The sequence below is a fragment of the Caretta caretta genome, chromosome 10, assembly GCF_965140235.1.
Source record: "Caretta caretta isolate rCarCar2 chromosome 10, rCarCar1.hap1, whole genome shotgun sequence".
NCBI classification, from domain to species: Eukaryota; Metazoa; Chordata; order Testudines; family Cheloniidae; genus Caretta; species Caretta caretta.
Window position 1 is genome coordinate 44,387,284 of NC_134215.1, and position 20,915 is coordinate 44,408,198.

The 20,915-nt window shown below is 55.4% G+C and overlaps 1 protein-coding gene across 1 annotated transcript; it reads right to left on the reverse strand.

The window, feature by feature from the left end:
* Positions 1-977: 977 nt before the first annotated feature.
* NR2E3 (nuclear receptor subfamily 2 group E member 3) lies at positions 978-16,899 on the reverse strand. The gene is made up of 8 exons (XM_048866713.2): positions 16,194-16,899; positions 12,530-12,680; positions 10,352-10,455; positions 9,595-9,858; positions 8,485-8,660; positions 7,177-7,417; positions 4,423-4,528; positions 978-2,952 (listed from the first exon to the last, which is right to left on the reverse strand). The coding sequence occupies exons 1-8, from the start codon at positions 16,249-16,251 to the stop codon at positions 2,820-2,822; spliced, it is 1,233 nt and encodes a 410-aa protein (XP_048722670.2). The 5' UTR covers positions 16,252-16,899; the 3' UTR covers positions 978-2,819.
* Positions 16,900-20,915: the final 4,016 nt, after the last annotated feature.

Below are 20,915 nucleotides of genomic sequence, written 5' to 3' on the forward strand. Positions count from 1 at the left end.
TGATCCTGGGGGAGAAAGAGGGAAACCATTCCTCCAGGTTTAGTGGCATGTCTCCCTTCAGCATGGTGGTTGAACTAGTCACAAGTGATCGTGTAACAATTACCAGCACTGGATAACGTCATCAGAAGACCATGAGTCCCAGCTTCTGATAGTCACCAGCAGTTTCCCTGTGGGGACAGAGAGAAAAGCTGCAAGTTTTACTGCATGCTGGAAGTGTCATGAGCATGCAGAGCCACCCTCCCATCCCAAGCAATGGAGCTGCAATGGGCCGAGCTGCATGAGTCCAGAAGAAGTAGTGCTCGCTGGGACCTTTGGTCCCTACCATCAGGATTCTGTGATTCGGTAATGCAAAATAAAGCGTCTTATCTTTAAGTCACTGGTCCAAACTCAGCTGCGGTAGGTAGTGACCTGAAGTTGTACGGCTCTTTGATCCCCTTTGTGGAATGAGGTAGTAAGCTCAGTCCAGTATCCATGTCACTAAAACCGCTACACAGTTGCCACTAATTGGCTCTGCTATTGACTGTGTCAGTAGAAAGGCTTAAGACTGAGGGCCGAGGTGAGCAAACACCTCTCTCCTCTAGCAGTAGGTGGTCCCTCCAGGTCAGAGTTGAAGCCCACTGACCAGGTAATGTATGAAGACTTTTCTTGCTGTACCCGATGGCTGGATGGATAGGAGTTTCATCTCCAGAACTATTCATTTGGCATCTCATGAGCTTCCCATTCACATACAAATAAAGATGAGGGCCCTCTTTCTACATTGAGCTCTGGCCGGTGGCATGCTGCCATTGTGGCCCTGGCTTTGGGGACTGCTCTGGGCTGAGCACACCAGAAACCCTCAAGGATTCTTACCTCAAGTTGTGGTTAGCAATACGCTGCAATGCAACTGACCTGCGAGAGGAAGGGTCTCATCCAGTAGTGTGAGGTCAGGAAGAGACTGGCTGCTACTGCCCAGGGAGGTGAGTGGGATGCACACAGGAAGTAGGGCTAAACTGAGAGAGAACTGAACCATTCCAAAGAGCACACTTTATTAGTTACACCAAGCCAGTAGACCGCACACATTCCTCTGGCAGCTGCAGGGCGAGAGAGGCACTCTGGAAATACAGTGTGTGTTTGTACAATTACAAAGGAGCTGGACTATGTAAAAAATTGCCCCGCACTCCTTGCTGCACACCTCCCCTTTTGGCTGAAGTGCATTGACTCAACATCAGCATGGCTGGGCCATGATGCCTTTCTGAGGCAACACTGTCCTTGGTGCTCCCTTTGTTGCTCACCAATACGAGTTTTAACCCTTTAACCTCAGAAACCTGGCATTTGCCAGCCAAGTGAGTGCTTGGGACATAGAGTGTCACTGTAGTCTCCAAAGAGAGGAGTTTATGGCCAGGTAACAGTTCTCCTCATGCAAATATGCCTATCAAGCATTCTTGACATGGTAACAGAGCCCATTACAGTTGTCCTTCCTGCATGAGAACAACATCCATTGCTCTCTTCTGCAAGGCACTGCAAAACCCTGCCTCTATCAGAACTTGATGTCCCATTTGACTGCTGGGATAGACCTGCTCAGAGGGTGTCATGCTGCCGGAACACACTCAAGGTCCAGGAGTGCGATATATGTGTCATTACACGCAGGTCACAGCCTCCCACAATGCAGCTTTTCCACATCAGCAGCCTTCTTCCTTTACCGCACGAAAAGGCTCTCCAGTTCAGAAGACACGGTAGCAGAGATCACATCAGCCTCTCCAGGTCTCTGACTCCGAGCTGTACTCTCCTAGCTGCAATTAAGGTTTCAAAACAGAGGCTACAAGTCCAGGGCGTGTTTCAACTTTTCTGCAAACTCCACCTACATTTCTCAGTCCAAATGCAATACTAGATGTTCTGCCATCACCAGGTGTTCCTAGTCCAAGAGAGAATGCAAGGTGCCATATAGCATTGTTTCAAGACAACAGACCATGCATCCCGTGTTAAACGTCATAGTCTTCCTTAAATTCAGCATCTGGATCACTTGTTGGAGCCTGGTGTGTGGTGGGAAATCCCAGTGAAAAAGTAATCTTAAAAACATGTCTTGCACAGATGATGTTCTGCTGCTGGTGATCTCCCATTTAGGGTTCAGCCAATACCAAAGGCAAGTTCACTTCTTCCCCCTTCAACTGACAGTCACCTTTTCCTTGACCCTCCTAGGCCACCATCTGGGCCATGCCAGGACATGTGTGAAGATTTCCAGGACCAGACCTTCCCTCCATGTGATACAGGTTCTGAGCCTGGACCTCTTTCAGACTAATTTTTGTCATGAATTTTGCTGACATTCATCCCTCACTTTGCATCAGGAGCTGCATTTGCCCACCCCCATTGGGGTGGTGTTTGTTAGTACAGTGTCCTGGCTTTCCACCATGAGTTTGTGTTCTTCACATATGTAACATTAGTTTCATCTTGGTAGGTAGGTACCAGGTGATTCTTGTGGTTCTACTAATGGAGCCTGTAAACTTCTGTTCAATTCTGAGTCCAAGCATCTGCTGTGTGAGCCTCCCAGGGGTGACTGAAACCCCCAATGGGTTACAATGGCCTGAAGGTTGATAGGAAACAATTTCCAGTTGGCTGCAGCTGTTTGTGAACAGAGATTAATCCTGGGCCATGCTGTGTCAGGATTGGTAGATATGCAGTTGATCTGGACAACTCACTCAGGACTGAGCGGGATCTCCACATTCCTTTCACCTGCTTTTTGGCTCAGTGCATTGGAAACCAGGTGCTTGGAACTACAGTGTTCATGCCGCTCCAGGAAGACCTCAACCCCCACATCAAGGGATCCTGGTCGCAAGGGGGACAGGTCAGTTTTTGAACATGTCGCAGAGCAGCTTCTCCATGGGAGTGTTCCCGATAGTTCTGCGGAAGAAGAGGAGCTCTATCCGGTCTGAGGAAATAAACCTCAAAGAGGGAAGGAGCAGGAGCAGTTTCCCAAACCTGGAGGAAAGCAGAGAAGTGTCAGTGTGGGTTTGATTAGCTATTAAGTCGAGGGAGAGTCTCGGGAAGGATTTTGATTTTACCCTGCTGTGTCAGAGGTCAAAGGGCTAACAATATCACAATGAGTTGGTAATTCCCTGACGAGAGGTGCTGCCCAAACAAAGCTTGGAGAGAGAAAAAATGTTCTGATATGGGTTATTTCCCCTTGATTTATTCCCATCAAATTTCCCTTTTGGGTTACGTGCTTGGGCTATCAAAGCGTGTGTGGCCAAGTGTCCATGAAAACACAGAGCAATTTGCCAGCCTACCTACCCCTGGGCTGTTGAGTGTAATGCTAAGGTTCAGGCTAGAAAGTAGGGACCTACCACTACAATGTTTTGTGCTCTTCACAAGTACAACATGGTCCATCAGGATGAACTGACTGTAGGCTCCTGCCAGATCTTCCCAACCATGCCTGGAGGAGCCACTGTGTAGCCACTGTTCTAAACCAGTGACACATTGGCCTGTGCTCAATCCAGAAGCTCAGTGATGCTGTCATCTGTTTCATGCCATGGCTGCCTGCCCTTGATGGTTTCACTCCACAGGAGGAACGAGATTCAGTAGGTACAAGCCTGGGTGAGGGGAACAGCTCAAGAGAGGAGCTGTTTGTGCGTCATGGTGCTAAAGACGTGGAAAAGAGCAAGTCCTGCCTTGATAAGCTCACAATCAATCTAAGACCGATTCCATCGTCGGGGAGGGCCAGAAGGGATTGATGGAAGAGGCCTCCCGGCCCAGGGAAGTCGGCACACGTTTAGGTTTAATCTTCTAAGTATTTGGGGGTTTTGTTGTAAATAACCATGGGATGTGGGTGCAGGAAGCCCCAGATGGAGATGTAGGGCTACCAGGAAGAAGGAACATCCTCCTTTGAGGGAGGATGTGGAGAGAGAAGGGGGGGGGTACTTCGTGCACAGGAAGGAGGATGGTGTGTGGCATTGCATGGCAGAGAAGACCTTGAAGAGAGTAGTGGACAGGGGAGCAGGCAGACTGTAGGGGATGAGCTGTAGGCAAGTGCAGAGCCCAGGATGCCTTGATGGGGAGGGCAGGAATCCCACAAAGCTGAGTCACCTGGCACCCAATCCCTAAAGGAGGTGACACCCCGCATCACCAGCAGAGGGCACAAGCCCAACATGGATGAATCCACCTGTGCTTTAGCGTTCTGCCTACACAGGAAAGGCTGCTAAAGGAAGGAAGGACAGTCCAGCCCTTCCTCAGCTCTCAGAGCAGCACAAGGCAAACCGAGGGCTTCAGCATCACGGAGACTAACTTGCGCAGTAGGAAGAAGAGTGATTTCTAATGGACTTGCCCAGGGGGAGGGCAGTTGCTAGACAGCTCAGAAGGGAGGAGAGGCAGGAAGGCAAGGAGCTGGACAGGAAGCCAGCAGTGAAGAGTGCTGTGTAGTCAATGGCAAATCTGTAGCATGAGCCCTGTTACCTGACAGGCTGGCTGGGGTAGTGTGTCCGGTTGTGTTGGTCCAGCATCACCTGCGACTGATCTTGCAAGTTCTCCACCTGCTCTGGATCCTTCAGGCCTCGTGTCTCTGTAAAAAGATCAGGGCTGTTCTGTGGCACCCGCATTTAGAGAGGCTTCTCGCACACAGCAGGAGCACACACAACTCCGATACCGTGGGTAGGCCAGCGGGTCCCATTGGCAAGGAGCAAAGCCCAGGCCCAGAGCGCTGCTCAGGAGCCCCTCTGCACAGATGAACTTGGTGAGGGCGTGCCCGTCAGATGGGATCACAGGCTGAACCAGCTCAGCTGAGCTGTAATTGTGCCTGGCTTGGCTCTGAGTGCGATGCTGGTATTCCAGTGACACTCCCCATGGGGAGCCCGGGCTGGGGGGCAGTGTCTCTGCTGTTGTTTGAGATGGTTCGCAGGTCATGAGACCTGACACCCGCTTGCTCTGGGACAGGTCTTTTAGCACCTCCGGTCTCCTCCCCCACCCCTTCCCACCCCCTAAACACAGTGGGAGGGGAGGGGTAGCTAAGCTGCGGCACTCACGCTAGGTGTGAGCTATACAGTTGGGTATTGGGTTTGTTTTTAATCAGTTCACAGGGCTGTTTCCTTTAGGGGAAGGACGTTTGCTGACGACATTAACCCTGGAAACATCGTTAATACGGTGAGAGAGATCCCATCATCTTCAGAAACCATGTGCAGAAGCTGGACATGGCCTGGGCAACGCGGATGCACCCTTCTGTATTAACTCCCAGTAGCTGGGGATGGACACTCGGAAGGAGATAAGGTTGCCAGGCGTTTTCGAGCGGAACACCTAGTCGAAAAGAGGCTCTGGCAGCTCCGGGCAGCACTGTTGACCAGGCCATTAAAAGTCCGGTTGGCAGCACAGTGGGGTAAGGCAGGCTCCCTGTGGCTCTTGGAAGCAGCAGCATGACCCTGCTTGGGCTCCTAGTCCTAAGGGCAGCCAGGGGACTCCGTGTGCTTCCCCCGCCCCAAGCACTGGCTACACAGCTCCCGTTGGCCAGGAACCGCCTGGCCGTGTCTCCGCATAGGAGCTGGAGATGGGACATGCCGCTGCTTTCAGGAGCTGCTTGAGGTAAGCATCGCCCTGCCCCAGCCCTGATCCCCCTCCTGCCCTCCGAACCCCTCGGTCCCAGCCTGAAGCACCCCTGTGCACCCTAAACTCCTCATCCCTGGCCCCACCCCAGAGTCTGCACCCCCAGCTAGAGCCCTCACACACACCCCCACCCCAGCCCAGAGCACCCTCCTGCACTCCGAACCCCTCAGGCCCAGCCAGGAGCACCCTCTTACACCCCAAATCCCTCATCCTGGCCCCACACTGGAGCCCTCACAGCCCCCTCCCGCAACCTGAACCCCTCATTTCTGGCCCCACCCCAGAGCCCATACCCCCTCCCACATCCCAACCCCCTGCCTCAACCTGGAGCCCCCTCCCATACTTCAAACCCCTTGGCTCCATCCCGGAGCCCCCTCCTGCACCCCAAACCCCTCATTCCTGGCCCCAACCTAGAGCCCTCACCCCCTCCCACTGCCTTAGCCCAGAGCCCCCAGCCGGAGCCCGCACCCCAATCCCATGAGTGAGTGAGGGTGGGGAGAGGGATGGGGGATGGAGTGAGCGGGGGGGGGTGAGGTAAGGGTGTTCAGTTTTCTGCAAGTAGAAACTTGGCACCCCTAGGTAATTGGGTTCCTGGGCAGAGCAGCAGCGTGAGCTGGCAATGCCAAAGGAGGTAGGGCTCAGAGGATTATTATAAATGAGACACAAAACTGATCCATTTCCTGGCACTGCAGGAGGAAAGGGAATGGCTTAGACCATCCTCCCTTCTGTTTCCAAACTAAGTATTGGAAAGCCACTGGCGCAGCTGTTGTGAGAGAGCAGCACACACTCCCTGAGAGCCGGCTCCCAGGGCATAGCCTGGTCTACTGGGCAACGGTGAAAGTCGTTCCCCGGATCGCCTCCAGTTAGAGGAAGCAGGAAGCATGTGGGAGGGTCCTGGCCTGGCAGCCAGTTTAGCCTCCTGTGAGGGATGGAGAGGAAGGTAGCCGGGCTCCGTCCATGACCACAGTGAGATCGTCCAGAATACTGCCTCCACCGAGCCAAATGGGGGTCGCAGGCCTCACCAGGTGGCCAGGGAGCCATTGTGAATAATGACAGCCACAGAGGGAGGGGCACAGAGTTCCCAGGAGCTCACCGAGCAAGGGTGCGAAGATCCTGCGCCCAACCCCCTCAGCCACTGCTGTCCAGTCCCCTCCCGGTTCACTCTCCCCCCCCCACTGGCTAGATCTAGGAGTCTCACTGCTGGTGGTTTGGGGGGACTCGCAGTGCCAGCGTCTCTCTCTGTCTGAATCTTTGTCTGAGCTCCACAATGGGATTCAGACAGCCCAGGAGGGACCCAGAGATGTTCTGCTAACCCTGGACAGATATAAGCAGTGTCTCCAGGGCTGGGAGTTGCTTCTCCAAGGTCCCGATGGCTCAGATGGCCTCCTTGCCCTGGGCTGGGCAGGAAGGAGCTGGGATACTAGGGGGGGGAGAGAGAGCTGGGATACTGCGGGGAGGGAGGCAGAGCTGTGGAGGTGAGGGGAGGATAGAGCTGGGATACGAGGGGGAAGGCAGGGGCTGCAGGTCAGGACTGAGGGGCATTGGCAGAGATGTGCAAGCGAGGCCTGCCGGCCTTATGGCTGTCCGTAGCCACTGTCCTGCAGCACCAGCTGGGCTCACCTGGTTTGAAGAGCACAATAGCCTTCATGCATGCGAACTCCGTGGGGTCTATGGTCAGGGCCTTGAAGCGGCTGATGGTTTCCTGCAGGATGCGGATGTCCACGCTGGCAGACACCAGTTTCCCGTGGCTGTTGGGGGAGAGCTCAGGCACAGAGAGCAGCGGGCAGCTTTCCAAGGGCATGGACCATTGGATGGCGCAGAGCAGGAACAGCTCGCTCCAGGCTTCCTCCAGCAAAATCACCTGGCAAGGTTTAAGAGGAAGGAACATGTGAGCTATGGGATGGGGCTGTGTGTAGGCGGGTGTGCAGGTGTAGGTGTACATGTACGTACAGCACCTAGCACGCTGGGGCCTTGAGGCCTGATTGGGGCCTGTAGCTGCTACTATCATACAGACATTAGATCCCCTTTTACACGGGTTCGGGAAACGAGTTGCACAGCAGCAGCCACCACCCATGTGCCTGCCTTTCGGTCTGAGTGCGACTGGCCCAGTTGCCCATCACCACCTCACACATGGTCTCGTCATAGCACCGCTCCACCAGGGCCTGCTGTCCCCTAAACCCCACGTTCCCAGCCACCGACTTAGTAACCTGGTCATAAAGTGAAAGCCACCAGCATGCTCCAAGCGCGTCTGATCTCTTTGGCCATTCCTGGCAGCTATGGCTCAGGAGGGAACATCAGGAGAGCTGGGTTCTGCTGTGATAACTGGCCTCCAACTTTGCCCCAACTGTGAGCTCAGCTGGGAACAGGGTGTGTGGGTGCCGGGGGTGGGGGGGGCTTTTAAAAATACTCTCCAGCTGAAGGGAAAGGCAACAAGGGTGGCTGTTCACATGAAAGCTTCACTTAGCACTTTACATTTCAGAGGCTTTCACTAGTTTCCCTTCTTTGCTGTATCTTTAATAAAAGGTTACAAAGGGTGTTTGCCATAGTGCTAAGCAGGCTGAGGTTTCTCCGAACCAAACCTTGTATAATTTGCATGGGGACTAGGTTCTGTTAATGCTTTCCATCTGAATAAATACAATAATTCTAGTCCCAGTCCTGCCACCAACTCCCCATGTGAGCTGAGACAAATCACTTCCCCCTCGGGGCCTGCGATCTGGGATGATGATTAGCCCTGCAGCCCCAAAGGATGGGAGGTGAGTTCATCCCTGTTTGCAAAGCGCTCGGGAAGGGGTGTGCCCAGAGCTGTGTTGTCTGCTGCCTAGTCAGAGCCCTGCTGTCTGGTCCTGGGGTCGCCTCTGCATGTGAATCACACCAGCCCAGAGGCCGCTAAACGGCAACCCAGTTAGTTCAGACGGGACCCTGCCTCACCTGGTCCCTGAAGGGCAGATTGGAGAAGACGGGCAGGTTTTTTGCCCACTTCACCGCCATGAAGAGGAGGCGGGCGGAGGTTTCGTAGACGCTCTCAGGGCTGGCGGATGGGTAGGGGGACATCTGGTACTCCATCCTCTCGGGCTCGTTACCTGTCACGTCGATGTTCTCGTCGGCTGGAGGGAGGAGAACAGCTGGGTCACTGACAGCAGCAGAGCTCACAGAAACTACCCCAACTACTTCAGGGACCAAGCCATGGCTGGTCTGAGTCTTGCTGCTCATGGGCAGACACATGGGCAGCCCAAATTCGAAGGGGGAGGAACCAACCCATTTTCCCCTCAAAACCCCTCTAACATTAGCCAGGTTTCCCTGATTTCTGTTTGCCCGTTAGCCGGGCTCTGCAGCCCTCCGAATGCGGCATCGGGCCCCAGCTCGAGACTATGAGAGAGCGGGACCATAAGCTGTGTGACACAGTGCCTCTCGTGGTCCGAGCTGCGCAGAGAGCAAAGGGTGAGCACAAGGCAGGAAGGCAGTACTTAATTTGTGCCAGCCAGAGGGAGGGGCAGCTGGTCTTTCGTTACAAGTTAAGCACTGCAGGAAGGGAAACAGTTGGGTGCCAGCACGGGGAGGGGCGCCTGGTTGCTTAAGCGCTGCTGATGTGCACCAGGCACAGGGAATCGCCACTGAGGACTCATCACCCAGGGCCTTTAGCGGCTGTGTGGGAGCAGCCTGGGCTCTATAGGAGAGGTTTGCATGGTGGCGACAAGGCCTGGGTGGCCCTTAGCTGGGACAGGCCAATTTCCCTGGCGGCAGCTGCAGTCTGACAGCAGAGGGGCCAGAGGGGCCAGATGCCTCCGCAGCTGAGGCCAGGCAGCATTGTGAACTCCGGTCCCGCAGGGGCCGCTCTCTGAATCCCAAGGAGCGCAGCCCCAGCCCCAGGCAGGGACATGGAGTTGATGCTGCTGGTGCGTCACTCTGGGAAGGAGCTTCCCCCCGCCCTCCCCCCCCCCCCCCGCCTCAGCTGGGTCTGTGCCACTTGCCATTGCCGATGCCCCAGGCTGGCACTGGTATTGCCACAGCCTCTCCTCCCACCCTGCCCCTGCAACCCACCGTCCTCGGGCTCCAGCTTGGCGCAGGTCTCGGCTGTCATCAGGCTGGCCATGAAGCGGTGGTTACTCGGAGGAGTGGGCTCCCGGGGTCCCAGGGTGCCCGGCACGGAGGAGCCGGGGCCCCTGAGGCTCGGCAGGGGGGGACAGGGGGGCGGAGGGGCCTCCCGCGTGGTGGCCAGGTGTGCAGGCTTGAGGTCTGTGTCCAGTGGGATGCTGTCAAGTCTGACCTGGGCAGTACTGCGGGGCTGGCGCTCGTTCTGTACGGCTGGGGACGCAGAGCAGGGGGGTTAGGATGGGGGGGCTGAGCGCTGACACACACAGCAAAGAGCATCAGGCCCTGTCTGCCCCCTGAGCAGCCGCCCCCAGCCTCCCTGCACCACGGTTGTGGAGTGAGATGGGCACTGACCCTCTGCCCCCTCCTTCTAGCTGAGGGTGGCAAAAGCCCTCCGAGCCATTCATCTGGAATCTGGCAGCCCTGGTACTGTCGTCCCCAATAAACAGCCGTGGGGACCTAGTCACAGCAAGGCTAGGGGCCAGCCCTGTCACCTACTGTGTGCTCTGGCCAGCAGCCTCTCCACCTGTCCCGAGCAGCCTCTGGGCTCAGCTGTCCTGAGCTCTCTGCCCAGCCCCACGGTGTAGGCATCCGGTATTCCCCAGAGAGCACCGGCCCCAGGCCCCCACCCAGAAGCTCTCACAGTCGAAGGGCTGCAGGTGTGGCCTCCCCGGCCCCACACCCTCTGGCACCCCCCTGCACTCACCATCCTTGTTCATGCCCGCTTGCAGGCACTTCTTCAGTCTGCAGGCCTGGCATTGGTTCCTGTGGGCTTTATCCACGGGGCACATCCCTGTCCCAGCCTGGCACCTGAAGGGCAGACGAATGCAGGCCCAGTTATGTCAGCCCTTCTTGCGTGGCACCTGTGGGAGGAGGTGTTTCCCCCAGCCCCGGATGCTGCATCTGCCCCATAACTAACTGACTAGCTGGGACAAGGTGCTGACACCCTGGGGTCAAACCCATGACAGGGGATTGCAGCATAACCTACTAGGAGTCCTGCAGTGCCCACCCCGCTCAGCCCCACTGCACCCATCCCCCCAGCACCCATCTCCCCAACACAACAGCCCTACAGTGTCAGCCCACCCCTACTCCCCAGTCCAACAGCCCCATGGTGCCCACTCCCCAGCCCAGCAGTGACCCCCTCCCCGCCCGCCCAATGGCCCCCTGGTGCCCACCCTGTGGTGCCTCCCCTGAAAGCCCAGCAACCCTGCACTACCTGCCCCACAGACTGGCTGGATAGGGGGCTCAGCAGGGCTGACTTTTGGGGCGCGGTGGCTCCATCAGTCTCTGCTGGCGTCTGCTGCTGAAGACCTCATCAGTCTGTGATGAAGTGGGACTGTTCTTAATGTTTCCTCTGAATATTGTGGGGGTGCCTCAGTTTCCCCTGTGAAGTTCTTAAGTATCTAGGTGGTGGGATAAGGATGTATGATCATTGCAGAGCCCTAGAGGGCAGGTGTGTGCAGGGGTCTGGACACAGAGAATGGCCGACACCCTGTTTCCTGGCAACAGGCCCTAGCCCTTCCCCCCTGCAAGGTGAGAGCTAAAGGGTTGAAGACAAAGAGATCAGGTGACCTCCTGGCCCGAGAAAGGGACAAAGAGGAGGAAGGGCTGGAGGGAGTTTCAGTTTGGGGCTGGCTGGGGACATGGAGTGCAGACGTGGTTGTCTGGCTCATTGTCCCTCAAAATGGACCCGGCTGAGGGGTCCTATTCTCTGTACCTACAAGCTCTGGTTTAGCCCATGTTCCTGTCATCTAATAAACCTCTGTTTTACTGGCTGGCTAAGAGTCACGCCTGACTGCGAAGTTGGGGTGCAAGACCCTGCCTGAGCGGACTCGCTGTGGGAAGCACATGGAGGGGCAGAGGATGCTGAATGCTTCGAGGTCAGACCCAGGAAGGTGGAAGCTGTGTGAGCTTTTTGCCCTGCAGACAGGCTGCTCAGAGAGGAGACGTCACCCGAGTCCTGACTGGCTTCGTAGGGAGCAGTTCCAGAGCATCGCCCCAGTGACACAGGCCTGTCCCAGAGCCATGCTCCAGGGCTCCATGTAGCACCAGGGCGTGACCAGGTGCAGTGGGGGCCCAGCCAGGATGCTAACGGGTCCTGTGGCTGACCCACCTGCTGGCTGGGGTTTGTGGTTTCCTGTCTGAGTCCTGGCAGAGGGGTGCCAGCCTGGCACGGGGCCTAGAGCGCATGGTCTGTGCTGCGCTGGCGAGGAGGGGAACGAGTGGGCATCCATCAGCCCGGCACGGACTGGGCCCTTCTCCCCACGCTGGTCTGAGCCTCGTCTCCTGGGGGAAGGGGAGGAGACGGCTCCAGTACAGTCCAGCTCTGCAGCCATGGCACAGCCCCTCTGAGGTGAAGTGGGGTGAAGTGGCTGTGAATTGGGCAGTGCCCACATGGCAGCATCGATCTGGGGAGCCATGGAGACCGACCTGGGCAGGGCTGGTGGGTGGGGGGAGCTGGCTCTGCCCTGGTTGGCTCCAGGGCCATCAGGCCAGGACTGAACTCAGAGACGTTTGCAAAGTTTGGAGGGGGGTGGGGGGAAATCTCCTGAGATGGGCACCCAGCACCACTGCACTCCTGCTGCAATGTCGGGGGATGCTGGTGTGCACCCCACACGGAGACCAGGGCGCCTTTACCTGTGGCCACATGGGGCTTTGCAGCTGGCCGCCTGCAGCTCCCTGAACCCCCTGTGCCAGGGCTCAGAGGGACCAGTCCGCCCTTACGGGCTCTTAGACACCTGCCCCCAGGTGCCAAGGCTCAGGCAAGGGCAGCCCCACAGCCAGCAGGGGAGGGGCCTGGCAGAGCTGACACGGCCTCCCCTGGCCCTTTGCCCGCTCTGCAGGGCCGCCCCCGTGAGTCCGGGCCGCAGCGCTCTCCTCTCACCTGTAAATGAGCTTCCTCCGCACGCTCCGCTTGAAGAAGCCGCTGCAGCCATTGCAGGCGTAGATGCCGTAGTGCTTCCCGCTGCTGGTGTCGCCGCACACCCGGCATGTGAGCACCGGGCTCAGGGCTTTGCCAGGGGCTGGGCTGAGCCCTGCAGGGCGAGAGCAGGCAATCAGCACCTGGGCACCATGGCCCGGAGATGACCCCAGCCCCTCAGATCTCAGGGCTTGGCTATCGGAGTGGGGGGCCAGCCCAACACACCCACCCCAGCGGGACCCAGGCGTGAGCAAGCAGCACAGGCTGGGGAGATTCAGGAGGGATAGGCCTGAGTGCTGGAACTGTGCGACTGGCCAGATGTAGTAGAAAACAGCCCTATGGCCCATAAAGCCAGGGCTCAGGGCTGGTCCCCACAACTCAGAGAGGTGGCACAGAAGGAATGCGGCCTCCAAGAACAATCAAATGCTTGGAGAGAGCCTGGGACTGTTTAGAGAGGGGTAGAAAATAAGGATTGGGATGGGGCCCAGCTCTCCCCCCTCCTTATAACACAGGAACAAGGGGACACTAGCAGCACTGGGCAAAGGCAGTGAATCTAATATGATTAAAAGGAATTCCTTCTTTATACAATGTGCAGTTAGCTGGTGGAACTCACTGCCACTAGATATCACGAAGGCTTAGGAGGGCTCAGGAAAGGATTGTGCATTGATGTGGGTAATGTGAGTGTTCCCATTGCATTAGATGGAGTCTGAGGGACTACGGGTTATAAACCAGGAGGGCATGAGCCAACCTCTGTCTGGTGGGGGTTGGGAAGAAACTCTGCTATGGCAGGTTTTTGCGTCACTGCCCAGAATGGAGATGCCTGCACCTTCCTCTGAAGAGCCCGGTGCTGGCTGCTGTCAGCGATGGGGATGGGGGCCTGGTGGGATCCCACATGGCACTCCCTGTTGTTACTGATATTTGTTATCTGCATTGCAGTAACACCTGCACCCCAGCTGTGCCCCAGGATCTCATTGGCTAGGTGCTGCCCAGAGAGAGCAAGAAGCCAGACCCTGCCCTGGAGAGCTGTGTCCCCGCAGAGGCCAGCGCTGAGCAAGGCAGGTCCCTTGGGGAGGACGCAGGGCCTAGGGCCCAGGGGATAGGACGGCCGGTGGAACATTCCTAACCATTTCTTTGGCCGGGAGAGTCCTGTGTTGATCCGGGAACTAAGGGGAGGGAGGTGCATTAGAGCAGGTTTGGCTGGGCTACAACAGCTTTCCACTCTAAATCTTCACAGGCCCAGAGCTCTTGGCCACACTGGACTTTGGGGGCTGAAATTTCCCCACAGGCCACGCTGCTCTAACCACCAGACCCCACTTCCTTCCCAGACCTGGGGACTGAGCCCAGGAGTCCTGGCTCCCAGCCCCGTGGGAAGCACCCTGCCTGCGGAGGCGTGGGTTGTCAGTCTCGCGGCAGTGCTGAGTGGCCAGGGCTGTTGCTGGCTGTGTTTGCTGCCATCTCCAAGCCTGCTGGGTGCCATGAGGCCCCTCTGACACGCAGGCCTGTCCGGGCGCCACAGCACATACCCTCCGCTGGGACACTCAGCGGATCCAGCCCCAACTCTCGCCCACTGCAAGCTGAGACATCACTGCAGAAGGACTCTGTCCTGTGTGCCTGGGATTCCCTCTCAGATCTTCCCCCAGCATCCCCACCCCAGGCCCAGGCTATGTGAGTTGAATGGGGGCCAGCCTACGGGTGGGAGTGGCACAGCCCCTGTGAAAGCCCCACTCCACACACCCCCGGCGGTGCTGCCCACTGCCTGCCAGCTGAGCAGCCATCTCGAGTGTGGGATGCCCAGTGCTGGGCACTGAGCATCTCCCACGTGCTGATACTGGGTATGGGGCTGCTGAGCTTTCCCTGGGCACGTGGAGAGGCTCAGTCAGGGCCAGGAGAAAATGCTCATTAGCCAGCCCTGTAAGCACCAAGCAGCTCAGCCCCCGCTCAATGGGGAACTGGGGCTTTGTGCTCCTTGTGAACCATCCCCCCGCAGTCCTACCTTCCCCCACATTGGACAAGGCCCCTCCTCCTTCTCAACCTCCCCCTATCCTCCCGGTCAATAACAACACACAGGTTTCCGAGCCCATTACAAATTATTAACCTCGTGGAATGGGTGGGTAAAGTGAGGCATCGCAAAGGGCCCTCCTCCCCTATCATGTCTGTGCCTGCCCCAGGAGTATCACAGACTCACGTCTCTCCTCCTTCTAGCTATGGGAAGAGTCAGCATCCGGGGGAAGGGGATGGAGGGAGGGAGGGCACAGCCAGACCCTAGAAAAGGGAGTTGGAGGGTGGGGGCAGCCAGCATGCTGGCTCTCTGGGGCAGAGGAGAGGGGAGTGAGTGTCAGTGGTGTGATTGGCTTCTGGGGCACAGTGCTCTCAGAGTAGCAGGAGGTGGAGGACAAGCCTGGCCAGAATCTGGGGAGAGGAGAGGAAGGGAGGTGGCTGGGGGCAGGGTCTGGGGGCTTGGAGAAGAGCCCGAGGAGTGTGTGAGGGGATTCCCCATCCTGCTGCCAGCTTGCTCTGCCCCCGTGGGGGGTGCTTGCCAAGTCCTCTACCACCTGCTACCGGAACACCCAGAGGGGCTCAGCCCAAAGAGGTAGGAATCAGGAGTCCCGGTTGCTACTCTCAACTCTGTCCCTGATTTGCTGTATGGCCTGGGCCCAGCTCCTTCCCTTGCTCTGTGCCTCCATTTCCCCACCTAGAAAATAGGGTTATTGGTCCCAATTGGGCTTTGGAAAACACCTTCAGCTCAGGCGTGGATCCCATCTTGCTCAGGAAGCTGGGCTTAGCAAACCAAAATTGCTCCTTAGTTTTCAACTTTTAAATACGCTCTCAAGGCTGGGGGAGAATGGATCTGCTAACACAGTCACTCTGTGGGCTCCAGGGACCACAGGCTGAGGATTTCATTAGGCCTGTGTCACTTTCCTGGAGCAGAATTCCCTACATTTCCTGAAAGCTCCAGGATGTACTGACATTTTGCCTGGCCCTGTGTTTTGCTTGGGTCTGGGTGTTTTCTCAAAGCTCCAGCTCCTGGAGTCAGGGGACTCAGTGCTAATCTCAGCTTGCAATTCTTTTAATAGTACATCTCTAGAAAAAAGCTAGAAACTCATGATCCCTGCAGGCTCAAAATCCAAAATGACAAGTAAAAAGAACCTGACATTTATCATTTTTAAGCCAATCTCAGGATTCTGGGAGGCCTGAGTCAGGATTTTTGAACACTTGGGGTTGGCAGCATGGCTTTGGGAAATCACTAGCTGAGCTGGTCTTCTGCATCCCTGGCTCCAGCCGCAGAAATGTAGTAGCCCCCTCGCACCGTTACGCAGCGGTACCCCGGTTGCTCTGTTTGCTGAGAAGATGGCGCCTTGCTCCCAGCACTAATTCACCTCCCACCAGCGCTAACGAGCACCGATCATTAGTGCTCACCCATCAGCCAATGAGTATAGATGCGCTAAAGCAGGTTCTCTGCAACTGTCTGTCTGTCTAGTTTCAATCCCCGCATTGCTGCAGTGTCTGGGCATCTCCATATGTCCCAGGTGCCAATCCACGCCCACCCTCATGACCGTTACTGCATCCCATGGTGGCACTGGCCCCTTACCAGGGGAGCATGGGTACATGACTCAGGATCGCCCCTTACCTGACTGGCTGTCCTCCAGGCCAGCGCTCACAGTGGACTCAGCAGGGGACGTGGACATGCTGGGGGGCTGTGGCTGGAGCGCAGGTGGCCAACAGGCAAGCTTGCGGGTGTGTGGGGGGCCTGGAGCCCTCTCTCTCTGCTTTATCCTTCAGCTTCTTCTCTGCTGGGATGGACCCTCACACATGGGCTAATGGATCTGGTTGCTCCCTGCTCCCCAGCAGTTAGCACGAGGTGTCCGGAAAAAGGGGAGGTCCTGGTTTCCTGTCACCCGAATCGGTGCTGCTGCATGGGCAGAGAGCAGATGTGAAGCTCAGCCTGATAGTCTATGAGCTGCTCCCCATGGTCGGCTGTGGGGCTGGGGAGCCAGGTGCCGCTCGCAGCCCCTCTGGCTCTGCGGGCTGGTTCTGTGTGTGTGTGTATATGTGCCTCACGCTCTCTTCAAGGCTCCTAAAGCAGAGCTGGGAAGATTAGTTCTTAACGCTGTGTAAGCAGATGCCTGTTTGTCATCCTCTTAATCTTTAGTGTCTCTGCAAAGGTGGATCAATCAACCACGCCATGAAGAATTAAAAAGGTGCTGGGACCCATCAGCGAGCCCTGGATGGAACCAGCTCACTGTAACCCTAGACCCAGTGACATCAAACCCGCTGGGCCTATGGGGACTTAACAAATCGAACCCCCCAGTCGCGCTCTCAATGCTCCTTTCTGTTCCCCTTGGACAATGATTACAGCTCATTTCTTCAGCCTTCGCTCTGGATGGTAGAGATGAACCTTGGCTCCCGTTCCCCATCGGACATTTGATCTATCTAGCTCCCTGCCCCCTGGCTGCTAGCAGGCCCAGGGCGTCAGTTGAGGGTTTGTGGAAAGGGGGCGGGGATCAGCCTTTATCCAAGGCACCAGCTAATCATAATTCAATATTTCACGAGGCAGGTTTTCTTGGGCACCAGATTCCCCGTGCTGGCTGGGAGAGTGGCCCGTGCATTACTGAGGAGGGGGAAAGGGAGGAACCCGGGGAGGATAAGTACAGGGTTTTTAGGAGAAGGGGCCTCTGTTAACACAGTGATCTCCTGGCAGGGGTTAGGAACATCAGGGCCTGCCAAGAGAGTTCAGGGCAAGCTCCGAGCAAGGGAGCCTGGGCCGCTCCCCGCCTCCGCTCAATTGCAGTGGGTTGTGCTGGAATTTGGCAGGGTCTGTGTGCTTCCCAGGGTAAGGTTGTGGGGAAGCTATTGAGGGATGGGCCCAACCATGCTGCCAGCTTCTCAACCCTAGGCCAAATTTAACCCCTGAGCTGATCACCCCCTGATGTGGGGGAGCTGAAATCCAGACCTGATGGCTCCCAGCTTGGGATTCAGGCTCAGCCCTTATAGGGAGGGGGATGGGCATCCGAAGCCAGAGTAGGCCATTTGGTTCAGGCCTTTATCTCAAATGAAGGCTCCAGGCCCCACTGCTAGAGGCTTGTCTACATGGGGAAATTGTCCAGAGCAGCTACTGCGGACCAGCACCCAGGGCGGCTGCACTGTTCTGGGACTAGGGATTGTCCACACCCTGAGCTATTCCAGAGTTGCTGCTGGCCTTTCAGTTCACAGCCCGGCTGACTCTGGAATAACTTCGCCATATAGACAAGCCTTCTCTCCTGGCGCTTCAGGCTGCCAGCACAGGACATAGTGCAGCCTGTGGTGGCGTCTGCCTTTCCTGTAGCAGCCAGGGCACATGCAGCCGGTACCACCAGGAGATATACATGAGTGAAACACATTACCATGGCTCCCCGGCTGTTACTTGTTTGGGGACCTTGTCCCATCTGCCTGGCAGCCCCTCACCTGGTTGCTGCCCACTGCTTGAGTGCCTTGCCCACCTCTCTGCAGAACAATGAAGAGCGTTGAGGAAGGGCATTTAGAACTGGGAGCTGGGAAGACAGATGAGAGAACATCTAGGGAATCAGGGAACCATGAGCATCGAGAGAGGGAGCAGGTTTGCATCTCAGTTTTACCAATCCCATGTCTTCAAAAATCATGAGTCAGGCCCAGAACATCACGAGATTGTAGAAAATAAGAAACCCTGCATTCTTTTTATTTTCTTTCTGGGCTTTCAGCTGTGAAGGGTCACGTCTTTCTCTTTTCTCTACAATCATGAGGACAAGAAACTTACTTTTTTTCCTAAATGAAAGCCAGGAGTATATTCACAGGACTCCAGGAGCTGGGGCTTTAAGAAAAACACTGAATATTATGACACTTGCACTGAAAGTCATGTACATTTTGGTAACACTGCCAGCTGCACTTGCAAACTGGCTATTTACTGAAACACGGTTATTTCAATTATTATTTGTATTATAGGAGCAGTATAGAGCAGTATAGGAGAAGCTAGAGACCTATACTGGGTGCTGCAGAGACACAGTGAGAAACCGACCCTTCCCCTAAAGCCTAACTAGACCAAGGGGTGAAATAAGAAGTGATTTGCCCAAGGTTCACAGCAGGCCCGTGGCAGAGTCAGAAATAGAAACAGGGCTCCTGAGCCCCTGCCCATCCCCCTGCCCACTAGGCCATGTTGCCACTTCTACAGAGCTTTTGAAAACAGAGTGGAAGAATGTGCAAACTAATCTAAAATTAGAAGCATTTATCGAAACAAAGAATCCAGAGCCAAACCATGAGTCATGAACACAGGGAGCAGCTTCCCCTGAAACTAACTCTTGAGTGGAGATCATTCCCTTCCTAGCACACTCTGGGTGACTTGGGTCAGTGGCCATTATCTGGAGCCTATGGTCCGTCATTCAGCCAGCCAGAGTAATATCTAGTACACAGCTTACTCTGTGCTGCCTGTGTTATCCCCTAAACTACGGTAATTACTGGGTGCGCTCACACACTCCCTGCAATCCCTCTGAACTAATCCATTTATTCTGTATAAGTAAAAAAAGCGGGGGAGGGAAGATGATAAAACTGGTTTAATGGAGTCTGCTAGTTTAACAAAAAACAATTAGCCCTGGGATTGAAATAGCAGCTCTGAGTCAATCAATCCCTAGGCGTAGTCAGAGGCCATATGGTGGTGGATGCTTCATCGACTATTAGTAACAAGGTCCTAATTAGTCTCCTGCCCTGATCTCTCTCCCGGAACCCAGTCCACAGCTCAGAGCTGGCCAGTCACAGGCTACTTTCTCCCTCCTCCTGTCCTTTGCGGCTGGGAGTGTGCCCTGGGCGAGCGCGCCAGGTTTAAAACGCCACTGTGAGGAAAGGCTTCCCTTCAGGAGGAACATAACCCATAGCGCTGGGCAAAAATTTTCCTGTGAAACCTTTTTTTTGCTAAAAAAAGAAAAAAAGCATTGCAGATTTGGTTCTATCAAAACAATTCCCACATTCTGCTCGATTTTGGTGTCAATTGTTTTGGCCAGAAAAAAATTGGTTGTGTTGAAATGGTTGATTTTGGCATTTCCAAAATGAAACGTTTTGACTTTTTGGTTCCGAGCCATGCTTCAGTTCGGACAGTCCTTCCATTTTAAAAATACTTTACAATGTTTTACCCTCCCCAAAATGAATCCAAGTGTTTTATTTGACCCCAAACTAGTTTTTTAACCAACCTTTTCACCTAGCCAAAGCAACTCTTCTGCCAGGTGGAGCCAGCAGCAACAAGGGCCGGGGTCAGTATCTAGCGGTTCCTTTTCACCAATACATCACAAAACCGGCTCGAGCCCACACACAGTGACCTGGGACAATTACACACCACCCCCTGGGCACCTCTTGCAAGCACAGAGTCTGAGTGTAGCAAAAACTTTTCATAAAAGGAGGGATGTCACTCAGCATTAATTTGGGAAAACATCACAACTAGGGTTCATAAACATAAACCATGAACAAAAGACACACCCCCAAGTAAGTTGGGCAGTGTCCTTTTCCCCTCAAGTCCAGCAGCCCAAAAGTCCCTTTAATGTGCCCATCCCTTCTTTGCACCCCAATCACAGTTGTTGTCCTTGGCCAGTGCAGCCCCAGAGTTCAGAGGTTCATCCGTAGAGTTCACTTCCCACCCTGTGTGTGTGGGGGGGGGGAAGGAGGCACCTTACACACTCCCCTGCTTGGGTAGTTGCTCATCACTACAACAGTCAATTGCCATACCTCTCTACAGGGCTCTGCTCTGGCCCTTTCCACCAACCACCCTGCTGGCCGCTTGCCACACCTCTCCAGCAGCCACCCTGGTGGCCACTGACCAAGACGTCTTCAGGGCCCCCCACTTAACACAGCTCTCTGATTTCAGCTGTTAGTAGGGGAGCCTCACTGCTAATGCATACTGGGCAGTCTCTTACAATAGAGACACTGTCCTAAACTAAACCTAAGTATCAGTGATTTCAGCTGTGTAGCATATAAGACGACTCTCAATTGAATCTCAATTACCTCTTTTATCATACTATAGAAAATAGTGCCTAGGCTCCCTAAACAGCACCCTTATCACTAAACACAAATACCCATCCCCTCTCTGCCTATTAGGCTTTGGAACCCATGTCCCCTGCCTAGTGAGTACCATTCAGTTGAGGGTTAGTCCCTCCATCAGGGTGTTCTGGGTACAGTTCTTCTGCCCTCAGTTCACGCAACAAGGATAACAACCTTTTATTATTCCTGCCTCAATGACAAGGAGACTGGGGCTCCACCAGCAGCCACAAGTGATCATTTGGGCAAGCAATTCCATCATGATGAGCACCAAGGCAGGCTGGGTGTGTCCATGGAAATGAGATCAGATCATAGAATCATA